The 20,107-nt window shown below is 26.5% G+C and overlaps 1 protein-coding gene across 2 annotated transcripts; it reads right to left on the minus strand.

Annotated features, from left to right (window-relative positions):
* Window positions 1-2,323: 2,323 nt before the first annotated feature.
* On the minus strand, window positions 2,324-19,295 carry LOC129963515 (26S proteasome non-ATPase regulatory subunit 3-like). 2 transcript variants are annotated; one of them, XM_056077942.1, is made up of 12 exons: window positions 19,216-19,295; window positions 17,583-17,690; window positions 16,338-16,528; window positions 15,607-15,753; window positions 14,650-14,786; window positions 13,874-14,064; window positions 12,525-12,628; window positions 11,798-11,912; window positions 9,606-9,829; window positions 3,579-3,734; window positions 3,419-3,469; window positions 2,324-2,575 (listed from the first exon to the last, which is right to left on the minus strand). In XM_056077942.1, the coding sequence occupies exons 2-12, from the start codon at window positions 17,686-17,688 to the stop codon at window positions 2,498-2,500; spliced, it is 1,500 nt and encodes a 499-aa protein (XP_055933917.1). In that variant the 5' UTR covers window positions 17,689-17,690; window positions 19,216-19,295; the 3' UTR covers window positions 2,324-2,497. The 2 variants fall into 2 exon arrangements, with proteins under 2 accessions (XP_055933917.1, XP_055933918.1); XM_056077943.1 differs by having other exon boundaries at window positions 19,078-19,216.
* Window positions 19,296-20,107: the final 812 nt, after the last annotated feature.

The following is a 20,107-nucleotide window of genomic DNA, read 5'->3' on the forward strand; positions in this document are numbered from 1 at the left end:
GTACATATAGATCCTGCTAAATTAACCTCAAGGTATTCTTGCTATAGTGTAAAGATCAATTTGTCTTAACTCCTGGTAGACATTTAATATCATGAAGAAAGTTTAAAAGTTCTAATTCCGCAGAAAATAATGCATTATGAATATTATTGATTAGTTCATGAAGATTCTAAAATTTTATTTATACATTAAGACTACACGAAATAACCATGCTTTCTTTACTTATGTAACAGCCAAATACAGTTCTAAAAAAAGTTAATAAACTACAGGATATGCAATACTTTATAAAATGAGTGCTTTGACAAAAACTTGATTCTTCAAAAAGACTAAATCCAAATAAAACTTTAAGAAACTTTAGTTTCTTTACCAAAAGATGGAAAATGTTTTCATTCAAGTTCCATAAACCATCTGAAGTCAAATAAAGACTTTTCCTTGATGTTTCATTTCCCCATATGAATGAAACTGAAAAAGAAACATGGGACCCATTCAAAAATGTAGTGTACAAGGTTTGAGAATATACCACGAAATCTACAAAAGCACTACAGAATAGATTTTTGATATATAATTTAAAAAAAAGGCAAGAGGAGGTCAATTTCTCAAACAGTATTTATCTATTAGATTAAAATTTCACCTTGATGTAAAGCATATGAAAAACTTTACTAAGGATAGAATGATATTACAATAACAAACTCTACTGAATACTAATATGGATAGATATAAAATGTAATTAAAAGTATGAAGAAAAATTGATTCTATTGCCAAAAACAGCAAATACTAATCGACAGTTGAATTTATGATTTTAAGTGCAACAGCCATTGAATGTGATAAAATTTCATCAAAATTTAATTACTTTATTTTATTTAATGATGGAATATAATCTCAGATTTCATCTGTTAGCAACACATTTAAAAAAAAGATTGCATTAAAAAATATATCCCATACTAATGGAGATTAGAATTTTCTTCCCTCTCCCCAGAGCTACTATTATTCATTACAAATTCAAAGGAATTATTTTCTGAAAACTAAATAACAATATCCAACAAATTTAAATGGAATTTTAATGAAGTTTTAGTTGGAACATAAGTAATTGCCAAAAAAAAGAAAAGAAAGAAATGCCACCAAGTTAAAAGGAATCCAAACATACAAAATATGAACCCTAAATTTAGCTAATTTCTAAAGAATGAGAAATAAAGATATAATTCAAAATGAAAAGATTAAATGATAGGAATGACTAAATGATATTTTTTTGTTACTTGAGTTAATAATTTTTTAGCTGTACATTTGTTAAGTCTAAATTTTTTATCAGCTCTTCTCAGTTTTATCTAATAAAATATTCCTGTCAGATTTAACAATATCACCAAAAAAGTTCTTTCTGTGATCAAAACTGAATGAGTTAAGATGGTTTGAATTTCATTACTTTTGGCCAGTCAACAGGCATGAAGAAGCACCATCACTGATAAATAGATTCTCCATGAGGCAGCAAATATCAAATCTTGCAAACAAACTACAATTTGCAAAATAATGAGTTTAAAAACCATTAAAAAGAACAGGCGACTCTCTGTTGCATGCTGATACCCATTTATAATTTAATTTTATATTATTATTATTATATTTATAAAGTTTACAATTAGGGAAATTTTTAAAGTAGGGGAACTCAAGATAGCAATTTCTACTAGAGAGGACAAATAGTCATTATAAAATGTTGAATCAATCCAACTGAAAAGAATGAAGCAATACATTTAAAAAAAAAATTGTAAAGCTAGAAATTACTTCAATTGAAAACAGTGCTAAAATTCATATTTTGAGATAGCTAATTTTCAAAACTGATAATTGCAAAAAGGCAGAATATGGTCAAATTACTACAAATATTTGGGTAGAATGAATTGCCAAAAGTTCCAATAAATAAAATAGCAGCTAATTCCAAATTTCAAAACTATGCCAATATAAAACTTTATTTTTAAGAATAAGAAAGAGTATCATCATCTATTTTCATAATTTTTAAGAAATACAGAAATATTTTAAACATATATTGCTTGTATTTGTTCATTTGAACTTTGTTGAGTTTTTTTAATTGCTAAAGACGTCATAATAATAACAAGATTATTGTAGTAAATCATGACAATATGTCTTCATTTGATTTTAGATAAATCATCATTTCATGTTCCTATCATGCTCAACCTAATAAGTAGTGCAACTTTCTTTCTTTCGTTACCATGTACCACCTTATTTTGAATAACCATATAATAAACAAATTTACATACTTCTGAAAATTGGACTATTTTCTTGTTGAGTACAAAACAGTTAAATAAGAAAAAATAACAGTTAATTAAGAAAAGTATTTTTATTACCAGAACAAAAAGACAAAAAAAAAAGTCTGAAATAGTGGTACCTACAAAAAGTTTGTTTATGTTCAATAATTTTGTAAAGCATATCCGACAACTTATTAGTCACTTTAAAAGGAAAATAATGTCAGAAAGTAATAAATTAATTTGTAGTATGTTTATGGAAAGCCATCATCTTCTTCATCAGTCATTTCTTTTGCATATTCTATATCTTGTTTCTCTCGTTCTCTCCGCTCCTAGAAAAGTGAAAATTACGTCAAAAACTTTAATAAAAATTTTAGAATTAATATTAAATGGGAAAAAATGCAATGACAATAGTTGTCATATTTTCTTATCTTAAATTCAAAAGAAACTAGGAACTCAGTATTCAATAAAAGAACATTCACAAAAAGTAATTTTTTAAAAAAAAATTACAAAATAATAAAGAAAAAAAGATTATTAATTCTAAGAACAATTAATTCTAAGGATTTCTAAAATAAGTGGGGGGGGGAAATCATAAAAGAATATTATACAATTTTTTTTCTCTTTACTAGTGATATATTTGAAATCGAGGGCTCTGCACTGTATTCTACTGCTTCAAATAAAACAGAATCTGGACAATAATTTCACAGTGGAATTTCTTTTAGCTGATAAACTATGATAATTTACAAGAAAAATTATACAACAGCATCAATAAAAATAATATCATAGCCTCAATAAAATCAAAAACATTGATTTTGAAGTCACTTTTAAAGCATACAATGCATATGAAATGAGAACTTACTAATGATGCAAACAGCAAAATATAAGGAAGAGGAGAAAAAAATAAGTTAAAAGTTAACATGTTTTGAATTGATATACAATTTGTCACCAAGAAAAATATTTTTGAAATTTTAAATACTAATAGAAAAAAATGTAGAAATTATATATATATATATATATATATATATATTTAAAGCATAGTTCACAAAAAGCATGATAACAATTTTCTTTTACGTTTCTGTAAAATGAACCTCTACAAAATTTAATTGTCCATTTAACATATATAAAAATAAAACAGGATATAATTTATTTATTTATTTTTTTTAATTTATACTTACTTCAGCTGTCTCCAAATCCTTGTGAAATGATTTTGGTGGGAAACGCATGGTCTAATGAAGAAAAAATAAAGTTAGTACATTGCAACCATTAGGAAAAAAAACAGGAAGAAAAGAAAAAAAACATATATTTGATAATATGTTAAAAAATATGTGTTCTAACCTTGACAGATTTGTTGTGAATATCGAGACAGAAACTAATCCTCTTATGGAAGGCAGCCAATGGCTCTCCTGTGCTGTATACATCAACAGTCTGTTTTGATTGCATATAGCCTTGTGCATGATTGATAGTAGCTTCAATAACACCATCACGAATTGCCTGCATAACAATGTTTACACAAATTAATATATTTGAGAAAATTTACACTATCATATCCATTAAGTAAAAACAAATTCTAGAAAAAGTTTCTATTCTTTTAAAACTACAATTTAAACTGAAGCAGATAAATATAAAATATTATATTATTTTTCTATATTTATATATCTACTAGCCGCCTTTGGCGACCAGCTGGTTTGCCAATCTTAATGCTCGTTAAAATTTTAATAATTAAATATTTTATGTAACTCCTATTTTAATAGCTTCTTTATCAAAATATTTTAAAGCTTCAAATTTTGATAGTCATATAATTAACTCATAATATTACAAATGCCTTCAGTCATAACATAATATGTATCTCTCTAATTTTCTGTTAGCTCCCGTAGAATTTATGCTTTAAGTTAAAGTGGAAATGATTAAAGTGCAATTGATATAAAAACATTTATTTTACTGAAACGAAGCATTTTTTTAAATATGACTACTGAAAATAGAGTCACTGAGTATTTAAACATTTATGGGCACTAAAGAATATATTTCTTAATTTATATAATATCTCAAGCTTTTCAACAAAATTTTCTGATTCATCATGAACAGATCGATTAATTAACAATGTTTAGTTTTAAATGCACCAAATACTAAGAAAATAAACAGAATTCTTTAAAATAATCGGTCAAAAACAGGTTAAAAAACTACTTAAAAAACGATGTACTTAAAACAAAACTATAAATAAGCATATACAAAAAATATACAACTATCATAAATACAATTTAATCAGAAAAGCATTCAACTAACTTAAAAATAATTTAAATCAAATCTGCATGCGTTGAAAATAATTGTCAACAATCAGAACACAATGTGCAAGCGTGAATTTTCAACACCAGTTATGATAACACAAATGCGTCCTTTTTTCTACGCCAGTTGGGGTAACACTATGCAGATTAGAAATTTTTAATTTCCTTTATTCTGCTTTATTTTAATTCAAAAGTACTTCAGAATGAATCTGAGAGATCGATTAATTAACAATAATTTTAATTAATAATAATTTTAAATATATCAAACATTAAGAAAATAAACATAATCATTTGAAATAATCGTCTGAAGAATATTAAGCATAGCCTCAGTAGCGTGGGGAAAAAAAACTGAAACCTTACTCATTTGGCGGTGAAGAAAATGAAAAGATTTTTTTGACGGGAAAGTTAGTTTTTAATTAATAATTAAAATTATAACTAAAAATTCAAAAAAAGGAACCCCAGGTGCACATTCCCGACCTCCAAGGTATACATGTACCAAATTTAGTAGCTGTATGTCAAACGGTCTGGCCTGTAGAGTACCAACACACACACACATTAAGCTTTATATAAGTATAGATTACATTTATGTATCTGAGAATTATACAGCATCAAATTTAAGGAATTACAAATAAATAACAAAGCAAAAATATAGACAGAAAGGCAAACATTATACCATTTTTTTCTGTTTAGTAGTTATACAAGAGCTATTCAGTACTATATGAAAACTTTAGTTTAATGAATCAATAGTTAAGTAAATCAAATATAACCAAAAAAAAATTCTTCAAAGGCAAAATCTTAGCTAATTTTTATTTCTGTTACATATTATTATTTACATAGAAATTATATACTGTTATACATATTCTCCAATAGCTATGAAATTTCTCTACTATAGGAATTAGGTGAAAACTATGAAGTTACGGATATACAAGGAAAAACTACAGATTGTACAAAATAAAGGTGAAAAAATCCTCTCCCCAGATCTCCACTTTCGATCTCTACACTTACAATGAAGCAACATTTCATTTGCCCAACCAAAATGATGTTGGCAGCTTCATTGTGGAAATGATGTCAAAGAAAGATGCCTCGGTTAAGAAGTTCCTCGTTTTTCCCCGTGACTAAATAGAACATTTCTTCATCTTTCATAAGTCAAGTGATATAAATTTTTGCTTATTTATAGAGAAATTTTAGTAATAATCAAAGTTTGGGATCACCTTAATCGTGTGGTTGTATGAAAGAGTTAGTGTTGTGAAGAATCATAATATAAATTGATCTAAGCAGACTTCTGCAGATGAAGAAACAAATAATCAAAGTTTAGAGAGGGGTATTCTAAATAGTGGCTGTATTTAATAACTGGAAAAGAAGGTTACAATCAAAAATTCATTTGTTTAATGAAATTTTCAATCAATCATGGGGACAATGATGAGTGTTGATAACATGTATTAGGCATTGTATAAGCTCAGTTGTAGCAGCATTAATAAACAATTTTTATCTATTAAATGCCGTTATAAAAATATGCTTATTACAATAAATGTTGCTTGTAAAAATTTCAACAGAACATTTTTTTTGGGGGGGGGGTGCATCTGATAACTATGGAACTATGTTTAACACAATGTTTTCCAACTCAGATATCACTAAAAAGTTCTCTTATGTTCATACTAAAACACATGCAGTAGCTGACATAACCACCAAATCCTATAAAGTGAATGAATAACTTTGGAATTGTTTTCATATCCAATCAACATTATCTAAAACAATAAAAAATTCCCTAAGGGTATTTTTTTTTTTATTATGATGATTATGATGGGGAAGAAAAACAAGTTGTAATGTAACAATTTTCATTGTCATAATTCTCAAACAACATCAGTGAGGGGATTTTTAATTTTTTTTTATGTTGAATTCCAAAACTTTCAAATAAAAAGGGAAAACTCTATTGCCTGACTCGCAGTACAAATAAATTGGTTGGATGAAATAAAGAGGTTTTGGGTTTAAGTAAAGAAATATTTATTAGCCTTTTAGTCATCTTATGCATCTTGCAGCTCAAAAGGCAATTAATTCTTTTGCAGCCGATGAGAAAAATATTCCCATCAAAATGTTTTATTACATGAAAAAAAGTAATAAAAGGAAATTTAAACACTGTTAAGTACTATTAGGAGATTACAATTTACAACATTCATTGGTTGTCATCTGAAAATGCTTTTACACTTTTCACATTACAGTAGAATGACCCACTGCATAATATATCTAGCACTTAAAATATTGATGTATTTATATTTTGCACGACTTAATGAACATGTACTATGAGCTTTTTATTCAGTCTGTAACACTTGCTGTTTTAATTAAGTCAGATTCTCTCTTTAACATTATTTTTTTTAAAAAGAAAGCAAATGTTTAATTAATCTCTTGTTATAAAATCATCTACTAGACTCTTACATGATCCCAAGTTACCACAGAGGAAAAAACAATTCAAAAACTTTTTGTAACTGTGTGAATATTCTATAAAAAAATCTCCTTTGCAAGATGAATTTTCTTAAACATGTTTCAATGGCAGTCAGCTGATCTTCAATTAAGTATTTTGCATCTTTATTTAACTGATGTGTTGATAATGATCAGCTTTAATTGAAATTTGCTTATTCTTAAGTTGATGGTCTATCCCCAGAAATTTTAGACATTGAAAGAGCTGATATAGTGTGGCATATAATTCTTCATATCAAAAATAATGATGACAGTTCAAAATATATAGTATTGTTAAAAATAATGTGGCTTCTTTCAGCTCCACGCAGCAATGTTAATAATAAAAGAACTTCTAGTATGATTAGGAAAGAAAAAAAAAAGTAGAATTTTATTCTAGCATGAATATAAAAATACTGGAGTTGCTCCTCATAACAAAAATGAATATGGAAGTATTTTATAACGTCAAACTGAGCTATGAAGATTTGAAAACAGCAGGGGTGTTTGTGGGACCCCAAAAAATCCCCTGAAACTTTTATGGACTTACTACCGGCATTTTGGAGTTTCGAGAAGGAGGAGGGGGGAATGAAAAATTACAATTATGAAGTATTGAATGTCCTAATTATAAAAGTTTAATGAATTACTTTTTTTGCAAAATTAATAACCATAAATTTTCAAACATATAAACTACTACATTTTATGCAAATATTTTAAATTACCTGAATTAATTCTTTTAAAAAAAATTATCTAATTTCTGCTGCTTTTTTTTATTTTCTGATGTTTGTGGGCTTGTCTTTCTTTTGTGGTGAACTTCATAATTGCAGGAAGGTTGACTTTTATTTTCCTCATTTACAGTTGAAGAAATTTCCTCGAGAACAGCACATGCAGAGGTAGAAGCAGTTTGCTTTTCTGCTAATGTAGAAGGTTTTTCATAGACTTTTATAGGTGACTCATCTGAAATACATGTTTTTAAGTCCTCTTGATATGTTTTCCAACTTCTGTTCATATTCAGTAAGAGATCTTTGTGAATTGGATCAGTCATTGGATTCTTTGAGCCATATTTTTCACATGAGGTTTCTTTAGAAGCCATTAAATCATATTTAATAGTCTGCACTGCATCTAGGGAATCAATTTTAAGAGAGGTTCTATAGTCAGTGACAAGTGTATCCATTAAGTTGAATGCACTTTCCACTAATGGGCCATGGAAGCAGCTAAGGCAGGCTTTGACCAATTTAGCCAATGTAGGATACTTATAATCATTTGTGAAATCATCTTTTAAATTAAAAACTTTAGACCAATATTTATCAATTGTACACTTGACTTGATTTCCACTTTCATCAGATGTGTAGAGCATTTCTTTGGTGATATCAATATCACTCTGGTATAACCTTATTTCAGCTTCTACTTTTGACTTTTCACTATCACTAAAAATATGCGACATAAAAAATGATAATTTTTCAAAAGCTAATATTGTACTGGTTTTACCTCTTAGCTCTGGATCTAATGCTGTAAAACTAATTAGACATGAATTTTTAAGGGGTAATTTCTGTTTCATATGCTGAAATTTCAAAGTGAAATTCTCTTTCGTACATAAATAAAAAAATATTTCAATAAGCGAAACGAAAAATTTACACGTGCATCAATAAATGAAACGAAAATTTTACACAGCGGAGAAAAAAAAGTTGCGAAGCGATCAATGACAAATAGCTAATACGGCGAAAAAAACCCCTTCTCTACTTATTGGCGCCACGCCAGGAGAGATAAGACCTTTGAACCCAGAGTCACGTGATCGCACATCTGGTCGAACAAAGTCTCTCCCTTTTTTTTTCTGCCGCGCCTACTTGCCGAAAAGAATCCAGAAGAGAATGTCCGAGAACCGGGGGAATGAGTCATAACTCGCAATAAGGAAAGAACAAAAAAGAAGTTTTTTCCCCCTTTTCACGCATAATCACTGCCTTTGGAGAAAGAAAGGAAAAGTTTTCACCACACACACTGACCTTGCGTTTTCTGCTTTCAAAGCAAACAAAATTACCCAGATCAAAATAAATAATTCATTATTATTCCTACTTCCTTTTGAACGACGATCCCCGGAATTTCCGGGTATCGAAGTTCAAAATCCCCGGAATTCCGGGGTTTCCCTGGAGCACAAACACCCCTGAAACAGCAAAAAATGCTTGCTATTTAATGTAAAAAAAAAAAAAAGGATTAATAGTGTTAATCTTTTTGATCAACAAAATTGTGTTGTATGATTTTTTTTAAATAAAATTATTTCACTTATAAATTTAGTCAATAATAAATGTTTGTCAAATAAAAATAGAGTTAAAAAATGTTTGAAATACTTGTTTTAATTAATTAAAATTGTTTGGAAATATCTATTCTTCAATACTTAGTTATTATTAAATTATATATGGAATGGAGAGCTACTGATGACAAGGTAACCTAAGTTGGAGGGTATGTATTATATAATAATATCTATAAATATTATCTATATGAAACTAAGAGTTTAGATTTAAAAATAACTGGTGAAAACATCTTCTATACTTTTAACAAAATGTATTTAGAGAAACATTTTGGATGCCTTTTATTTTGGAAGTGAAAAGAAAATTTTGTATAAGCAATATTTTTCAATACATACTTTGGCTACAATAAATTCAGCATCTTCCGAGGAGCCCAGGAGGAGTTTTCGAGCAATTTCTGCCAACGAGATGCGTGAATATGATAAACTGATCATGCGGATGCCAGTCTTGATGACATTGTGCCTCAGACGCAAAATGAGGGTATAAGTATGATCTTTCTGGAACTGAGGACCCAAGTTTTCAAGCACTTCATTAAACATGCTTAAGTTGCCAGCTTTCACAGCTACAAAAGAAAAACAAATTTCAATAATGCTTGAAAAATACAAAAAAATATATATATATATGCAAATATCAAAAGTATTCTGTGATGAAAATAAGGCCACTTAGCATATATTTTCTACAATTACACACAAAATAAAAGGTTATATTATATATATAATGTTTTGGTATTCATTAAATGAAATATTTAGGTTTTATGACAAAATATTTATAGAAAATAATAAATTTACCAACATATTAAAATGTAAATAACATTCAACTATAAAACAATTTCATTAATAAAAAATTTTTTTAAGTAATTATGATCGGAAATAAATGTGATTATGAAAATTCCAGGATAAGAAACTATATATCTCAATCTGTGCTAATTATAAATGGTGATATTTATTCATTTATTTTATTTATTAATTTTTAGAAGGCCTTTTCTATCTTTCTATTATTACAGGGAAGAGTTATGGTAACTATTCTATTAATAATACTAGAAAGAATCATTACTACAACAATGTATGGTTTTGAGTCCTGAAAATATATTAATATAGCTTAACCATATTTATTTCACACACATACAGAAAAACCAAAAATATCTTCCATTGGTAGCATAGATGTAGTAGGATACTAATTTCTAGAATTTAAATCAATTAGCCAATTTCTTAACCAATGTAAGAAAAAAAAAACCGATTTAAGGCTTACTGAAAATTGTAAATGAAATATAATCCATATTTCATCCATAATTTTTCTCCCCAATTTTTCTATAAAATTGTAAAAACATAGGATTAAAGTGCTATCTAGGAAAAAGTTAATAATTCCGATGAAAGAAATATAATATTCTAGTGTCATCAAAGAAATTGCTTCAAAACAGATTGAGGTTATTGGTATAATTCATTTTATTTACAAAAATACTATGAATGGTCAGAAAAAATTATCATAAATTATTCTTGATGTACATTTTTAAGAATCGAGATTTTAGGAATAGAAAATAAGGAGAAATATAAATTTTTAAATTAAAAAGAATAAGAACCTAGATTGTGAAAAATTAATTAGTCTTCCTTCTCCATCTAAAATAACATTATTATTTTAATATATGTTTGATAGGCAAAGCAGCAATAAATTGATTTTAAGAACTCACTTTCACCTCATGACAAATGTCACTGATTGTGAACCATTGCTGAACAAATAGTTCATAATTATTACAAATAACAAAATTAAAATATTACTACATAATTTACAGAGGGAGAAATCACATTTATCTATTGCCAGAGATTAAGAGTATCATTAATTGGTAGTAAGTGGAAAAACAAATCAATTTTTACCAGTACATAAGAAAAAGCATGTAAAAAAATAATTTTTTCCATGGAACTATTAATCAAAAAAAGTAATAGAATTATATACCTTTCTTCTTTTTTTATGGTTGTATATGCTTAATTATCACTTAATTTTATAATTAAAAAATTAATAGGCTGAATTTTGTATGGCTATACTGAAAAAATAAACCTTCACATTAAAAACAAAAGGTTTAAAACCATTACTTCACATTAAAAACAAAAGGTTTATAACCATTAAACTTTTAGATCATGATAAATTAAACAGATGTGATCCATTGCTGTACAAACAATTTATAATTATTACAATGGTCAATCTTTTAAAAGTTTATCATAAAATTTTACGAAGGACATATCTTCCTTCACAATTTATGTAAGTAATTGAAAAAGAAATACAAGTTATAAAAGTAAAATGCAAATCTGTATCAGCTTAAAAAGAGATCAAATCTAATAAAATTAAATTTTAATGATTCTTATCCAAACTTATAAGGAAAAATCTTGTACATCATTTCATTTCGAAAGGATGAAAAAATCACAATTTTAAGCATAAGCAAAAGGAAATAACTCATTGAATCTATAAATGATATTTAATTATTATTAATGAAAGCAAAAGGAGAAAATTGATGCAGCTCTTAAATCATATAGCATCTGACCTTGAGTAAGTTGATAATAGGGAGCTAGAGATTTTCTAAGCTGAGGCTGTCGGAAAAGAGATCTGTCAGGAATATCACCCAAAAGGAGTTCTACAGTAATAGCCAGTTTGTAAACCTATAAAATAAATTATTGAAGTTTCAATAAGAATATTTTCATATGCATAGATCCAAAATTATTTGCTAAGAATTCATTTTTTTATATATATACATAATACACTTCTTAATTCAATCAAATTCTTCATCAGGTGGATACGATTACAGAAAAGATACAATATATTTCTGTTAAGGCAATAAAACTGGAAAATTACTTAAATCATAATTTCTAAGGAAATTCAGTGATGTCTGTAAATGTTAGATATTTTTTTAAAAGGAACTTAAATATTTCAAGAACTTTTCAAAGACAAACTAGAAAATCAAATATTTTATAGAGTTCTCATTCCAGCAAAATTAAAATTCAAGGAGTTCCAAGAAATTCTAATTTTAAGAACAGTTTTTTTTTTTTTTTTTTTTTAACTTTCTTAAAAAGAAAGTCATCTATGGCAAAAGAAAATGGTTTCTGTCTTCCCAGGTAATTGTTTAAGACATTTTTTTTAAAAACAAAAAAACGGAAATCATAATCATTAGAAATTGAAAATAGGTATTATTTAGCTTATAACAGCATTGAGGATTTAATTCTAAATTTTAATATAAAATGGGAATGTAATATAAGGAAGTGAGAATCATTTACTGTTTGACGGAATCCAACGGCAGAAAGTTCTGGAGCTTTTCTAATGGCTTGAAGGAGATTTTTATGAGCTTCTGAATAATCTAATTGAATAGCTTTGATACGGCCTAGAATAAACAATGAAGTAAGAATAAATAAAACTAACTATACTTAACATATGCACAATATTTGTCAAAATTTTATGTAAATAACATACAGCCTTTTATAATGTCAACCAAATTTAAATCTAAGCATAATTAATTAGATACTTTTTCTTAAGGATATCTAATTCAATTAAACAACAAAATTTTAATTAATAATTACATTTATATATAAGCTTGCCAAATATTTTTGTTTTAAAAATCTAAACAATTACTTTTTTTTTCCATATAACTCAAAATTTCTTCCTTAATGGAAGTTTGCAACAGATTTATAAAAAAATTGTATATAAATCTCTCCAACACAATGATTCTGTGTGTATGTGTGTGTGCACGCGCTTTTGAGGGGTTCATTTACTTTTTGGAAAATGCAAAGATTTCAAAATTTATTTTTTAAAAATATAACATTAAAAATATATAAAGTTTTATAAATCACTTTCTGATAATTTTTTTATTATTTTCTAAAAAAAATATTGTTTCAAAATTTTATTTTATTTTACAGTTATTTTAATCTTGACATTTTTAATGTAATTCATTGAAATTATGATTTTAAGTTGAGCTTAAATAGGGTTGGTTAAGCTGAATTAAGATAGCTACAAAATAGACTAATACAATTCTCTAAAATGTCATTCAATTTCAATGGCTTTACTAACTATCTTTAAAATAAAGAACACATTGTTACATTATTTTAGTCCATTAAACATACTTTCCTTTTCTAACATCTCTGGTAGTTCACACCATCTGTCCACTTACTTAAGCTTTGCTTTTATTGTAGAGTATATTTTTTATCTTCCTAATAATAATATTAGATGATCACAGGATTATGCAATTTATTTTTCTGTCTTTGTTTAATTAGGATTACATCAATAATAGGATCCATTTATTTTATTTGAACAACTATTACTATGCAACTTTATAGAATAACAACAATAAAAGGTGCCTTTATTGGTATTGCTTGTTTAATTATTGCTGTTTTATTATTATTATTATTTGGATTCCAATATATTCAGAATTTACACAAAATCTCTTGAAACATGAATATGGCATTGTAAAAACAGTTCAATTAATTCTATCAATTTAGAAAGTGCATAAAACCAATATTCCTAACTCCTTCAAGTATGAAATCACCCATAAACATAACACCAAATATATATTTATCATTCTAGTACATTCATATATAAATATTAGTATAACAATTAAATTTTAAAAAAATACCTAAATAATATAAAAAGCGAGCCCACTCATTATCAGATGCCATTTCTGGAAACACTGATTTTGAAGCTAGTTTAGAGGCCTGTTCATACAAATTGTAATGGAGGTAATTTCGCAGCAGGCAATTCAGAAGCACTGCTTGCCCTTCATAGTCATTACGTAAAACAGCACTTCGCAGTCGACTGTGAAGAAAGCTAAAAAAAGACAAAAACATGGTTCACATCAATAAATGTTTTACCTTTAATAAAAACTAAAATATTGTATGTTATATTGAGAAACAATTACTTAAAAATTTCATTTACCAAGTACAAATAATTAATCTGTGGCAGTAATTAAAGAAAAGCAGTTTGCTTAAACATGCCAATAAATGAAAAACTAGCATAAAATTCCAAAAGTTTATTCGCTTTTTTAAAAAACTTATACTTGTAAAAAGAAAAAAATAGAAAAAAAAAAAAAACACTATTCATTTGTAAAATGGGGGGGGGACTATTTTCCAAATGCACTTTTCTTCTGTGCTGTGGGAAATACTTCCAAATAAATTATCTTAAGAAAAAAATGACTTATTCATTTCATATATCAAAATTTTGATTTGCCACCTGGATAAATATTTCAAGAACAGAAATATACAACATGCATACAATGACGAATTGCCTTTGCATTCACAAGTAATTTCTTCAAATGAATTAATCAATGCAGCATATACATAAAGAATTTATTATCTTTGAAAGTCTGAAAATTTACAAAATATAAATTCCTGAAAATAAAGAATTTCTGAATACCTTCTGATGTTTGAAAGGCATCCTAGCAATTCATAGCTTCTAGATAGGTAGAAATAACATTTAGCTGCTATCAGATCAACAGTACGTTGAGGCTGGGCTACTACCTTTTTCATCAGCATATCAGCACAGTCCACTGCCTTTTAAAAAGAGAGTTTTTATAAGTTAATAAATTAAATAATTTCATAAGTTAAAAAAATAATTAATAAGGAAATAATTCACTAAGTATAAAAAAAAAAATCAGCATAACTTTTGCAATTTAAGAAATAGAAGATAAGGAATAGCAAATGTCAATATATGCCAATTAAAAAAAATGGGACTTACATAAATTTTTTTCCGAAACTGTTCAACACTGGTGTTTATTATTATTATTATTATTTTACATTTGCTATTATGCATTAAGCCTAAAAAATCAGAAATGGAAAATTTACATTCCAAGTACCAAATTTTTAAATTCTGAACAAATAAAATTAGTTCAATAAAAATGCATACAAATGACTGTCTTTAAAAGAATTTGGTTATTTCTATACATTAAATATTATGCAAAAGTTTTAATCTACAAATATTTCGAAAGAGCATAAAGCATATAGTTAAATTAGCTGTTCAATAATATGGATATAATTTCTTATGACTGAATGAAAAATTAAAACAGCTTTAATCAGTATAAAATAGTAAGAAAATAGAAATGGAAAGTATTTGCACTAATAAAAGTTCATTGCAAAGATTTTTGGAAAATTTATTGAAATTTTGACAATTATACTTCAGATAAAATAATATAGAATATTATAGAATTCAGATAAAGTAATAAAATACAGATTTTAGATAAAAATAATAGACAAAATAGACATACTTCAGATTAAATAATATAATAAATTTCACTTTGGAAAGGTTTTTTTTAATCAAAATAATGCATAAATCCAATTGTACTAATACAAAATAACAACAACAAAAAATACAAACCATTTGTGGTTGCCCACAATCTATCAGATATAAAAGAACTAGCAGGTGGATGTAAATATCTTGTTCAGGTAAAAGTGGTTGTTGGCTAGATTTGGCATTTTTGACTCTAGCAGGTGCTTTGTTTCCATTGGTGTCCATGTCCATTGGCTAAAACAAATTATATTGATTAAAATAATGAAATTTTTCTTTTGATTCCCATTCATATATTACTAGGTCTCTTATATTATGCAATACAAAAATAGGTTATATAAAAATATTGAATATAAGAAATTAATTAAGTAACCAATTTTATCAAATCTAAGTTTTTAAAAAAATCTTTCATATATCAATAATCATTGTCAATATAACTGAAATGTTGTTCAATATTCTAAAGATTATAAATATGAATACTGCCTTGAATGATTTATTGAGATTCATTATTAATTATAAAATAAATGTATACATAGAAGTACAATATTTTCAGCATCAGATACAGTAAAAAATGTTCCTCCAGTTTTTTGGGTCATATTTACTATTTGCAAAATTTATGAAATTGTTTTAAAAGACACATTTCAGATCATCCAAGAATTATTAACTGCTTAAAATAAAAATTAGCAATACATAAAAATTTCAGTTTTGAATATAATGTTAGTGGATATTAATTCAATTCTAAATTAATTAATGACTATGATTTTTATAGGATTTAGTAAATCAACAAAGAATAATTGCAAAGAAAAACAGTATTGAAATACCTCATCAATGAAATTGAGTAGCGTATCTCTCTGCTGCGTAGAGTGGACGTAAAAATGAGTGACCACCTTGCGCAGGATCTTTGCACTAAGCCGTTTCCGGACAGAAACTAGAGATCGAACCACACGCAGTATGAATCGAGGCTCCTTGGAACTCACAGATTTCTCAATAAACATGAGATGTTCTTTGATGTCTAAAAGAGCACATTGAATATTAAAAAACTTCTTTTGTATATGCTTTCCTATATGAAATTAAATTTGCTGTTGTTTTGTCACAAATCAGAGAATGTAAATATTATTTCATCAAGAAGATTGGATAAGACTAATTTCGCACCTTGCTTGTAGTTTTTCATACAGAAATCTATGGAAAACCAAAAATTCAACAGAAAAAAATATAAAAGAAAATCCAAAGAAAATCATTATAATACACTCCTTTTTTTAAAAGGAGAAAATTATATCATTTCCAACAAAGAAATTTTATTTATCTCTATGCTTCTAATAAAAAAGTTCTGATAAACAACCAATTTAAATATGTTATAAATTAATATCATAAACATTGGATTCCTGATTTATTTAATGAATTTTAAACAGCTATAATTATTCTAATTCAATATAAATTAGAAATCACTTATACACATTATTTGGTTGCAAAATTGAATAGAATGTGAAATATAGACAACAAAAGCACATATAGATGCTTATGAATTATTATAACTTTGGATTATTTAAACACTTTTTTATGCTTACTTATCTTTGTTTGTGTATTTTGACATCTTAAAAAAGAAAAAAGTTAGTTTTTGACAATATAAACTCTTTTATATGTTAAATTATCCTTTGTTTACATGTTTACTTAATAAATAAACAAATTGTATATTCATAAGTTTTGATTTTACATAATATGAGCAATATTATGTAAAATCAATTTTTCTTTTATTTGAGACAAACAATCAAAATGATCACTGATTGTAATAACAGGGATAAAAGAGATATTTTAATCCTCGTGTCTTCATGGATCCTCTGATTTAAAAAGATTATGAATTATTTCCAGAAGAAATTATAAATTAATAGTTAAAATAAATAATGTTGGAAAAGAAATATGAAAGAAGCTTGAAAATTGAAGTCTAATATTGGTTTCAATGGCTTGTTTATATTTGACTTGTAATAATATTAGTTTTATTTTAATCTATTTTAAATTTTTTTACGTAGAAAACCATGAAAAGATTAAAAACAATCAGTAATTTTAATTACCTGCCAAAGAAAGAGCTTCTACATCTGCTTTGGGAATCTTTTCCTTTTCTGATGTATTTTCTCCATCTTCAATTGTCATTTCAACATCAACTTCTTGGACGGCCATGGCTACAAAAATGAATTGGAAAAGATCCATACAGTGCAACTTTTTTATGACTAATATTAAAGTGTTGTAAGAGCAAAAGAGAAAACAATTTATAAAGGTAAAAAATATTTAATGATAAATTTAATCTATTTTAATATAAACATATAATGATGAAGCAGTAATCATAATATAAGTTTTATGATAAAGCAAAAAAATCCATCGAAATAATTGGATATACAGTGAAATAAAGTAACACTTTCAACTAAAGAATACAGTACAATTGCCAAACAGTAATTTTTTTAAGGACTATAATAAGTTATCATATATGGCAACTAAACTGTATTTTTCAGTAAATATTTGTCAATTTTTGTACTATTTTTTAATATTTGGCATGACCAGAGAATAATGAAAATTATTATGATGTTATTTGGAAGTGTTACCACACTTCCAAAATAAACTTTTGAAAAAATAACTGGCTTTGAAATTTTTAAGTCTTTTAACAAAAATTTACTAAGATATATAGATTATTTTTATTCTTAAAGCACATACACAGCTAACTATAAATATATTACAAAGAAATTTATTATGTTTGAAAAGACCATATTTATCTGAGATTTTATTAATGACACTTCAACAAAAAAGCAAAGCAATGAAACTGAGTAATTATAATAAATTAAAATTTATAATTTGCGGCATACGCAAATTTACAATATTAGCAAGAATAATTTAAACAGATGCAAATAATATAAGCAAAAATAATATTCTGTTATACTACTAAGCTTTCATTTCTTAAAATAAATATATACTTTCTTATGTAGAGAAACAAGTAATCCTTAAGATTCAACTACAATCATTTTCATCAAATGAATTTTAAAAACCCGCATATCAAAAAGATTTGTGGAAGAAAATAAAATTATTCATTATTTTAGGTAACACGAAAATAAATAAATTTAAATCAACACAATTTTATTCATAATTATATTACACTATTATGATTACAACTGTCTTGAGAAAACAAAACAAATGGCCCAAAAGTATAAATCACAACGTTAGGGAAGTCTTATGGCCGATTTTACACTGCATTCAATATAAAAATGCCAAAACGTATGCGATTTAAAATGAAAAGAGATTAAATTCAAGGTATTCTATTTAAAAAATGAACTATTATCTTAGCTAGTACTATACGTGTTTATTCATAATTATATTAAACTATTATGATTACAACTGTCTTGAGAAAACAAAACAAATAGCCAAAAAGTATAAACCACAACATTAGGGAAGTGTCTTATGGCCTATTTTACACTGCATTCGATATATAAATGCCAAAACAAGTGCGATTTAAAATCAAAAGAGATTAAATTCAGGATATTCCATTTAAAAAATGAACTACCATCTTAGCTAGTACTATACCTGTTTGTAAACAATCAAGTTATATATTTTAACAATTTAAAAAATACGGTATCTTCTCAGAAAAAAAAAGAAAAGAATTTAATTCAAATGCATTCGCATACTCCACTACTTTATTTAAAATAATGTTCTTTTATTTACCTTTTTAACCGTAGATGACAATGCAATCTTAAATTCCGCTGACGGTCTATGAAACGATTAAAATTACAATTGAAACAAAGCCACAACTAGTTTTATTTTATTTGGTTGGACAAAACTTACATAATAGCCCCTACGTTCTAATTTAGAAAGTTTAATAAACGTATGAAAGGTAATTAACTTTAATTTTTTTTAAATCATGCAAAAGAAAATTAAAAATTTTCAATTATCTAAAAAAAATTAATTTGTTGTCAGACAGTATCTTTGAAGCTTTCTTTTGGGATTCCGACCATCTCTAGTGATTCAACTATAAATTAATCAGAGTTTAATTTCAAAAAAAAGTGGTAAAACTTATTAAGGTTTCCTTGATATTGTAATTTCTAAATAGAGTTTATTGCGTCTTTGAATTTTTTCGTTAAACTTATTCAACTGTAACCTGTTACGTTTTTGCATTGTTGAACAAAAAGAAAATCTGTCATTGTAAGCTGTCATTTGTCTGTCACCTCGCATGGAAGTTTAAGTTATATAATGTGTGATATTTTCAGTAATAGAATGCTAAATGGTTATATATCTAAATTATTTTGTCAAATATTGAATCAAATCTATCAAATGATTGACTGCCTATCGATCTGCAGTTCCGAATTCATGTAAAAGCAATAACTGAAAACGTAAAGAAGTAAATGAAATTTCTTATGGGAGCTTGTGGCTACAATTGTTGTTTTCGTATGTGATCTTTTGGCTAAAATTGTTGTTTTATGTGTGATGGGAAAAAGCATTCATAATACATATTCAGCTTTCTGGTTGTTATGTTTTAACCGTATGCCAATGATTAATTACTCCTCTTCCTTCCCCCTAAAAAAATTCGTCAAAGATCGATATTTCACTTCATCTATGT

Source organism: Argiope bruennichi, chromosome 3 (assembly GCF_947563725.1).
Source record: "Argiope bruennichi chromosome 3, qqArgBrue1.1, whole genome shotgun sequence".
Classification (NCBI taxonomy): domain Eukaryota; kingdom Metazoa; phylum Arthropoda; class Arachnida; order Araneae; family Araneidae; genus Argiope; species Argiope bruennichi.

Excerpts from the sequence above, each read along its gene's own strand:
- LOC129963515 (XM_056077942.1), bottom strand. The coding sequence starts at position 17,688 with ATGGCCGTCCAAGAAGTTGATGTTGAAATGACAATTGAAGATGGAGAA. Across the intron at positions 9,830-11,797 it reads CTATTATCAACTTACTCAAG|CTGTGAAAGCTGGCAACTTA; the intron begins GTCAGATGCTAT and ends TTTCTTTTGTAG. Across the intron at positions 3,735-9,605 it reads CTGAATTTATTGTAGCCAAA|GCAATTCGTGATGGTGTTAT; the intron begins GTATGTATTGAA and ends ATTGTTATGCAG.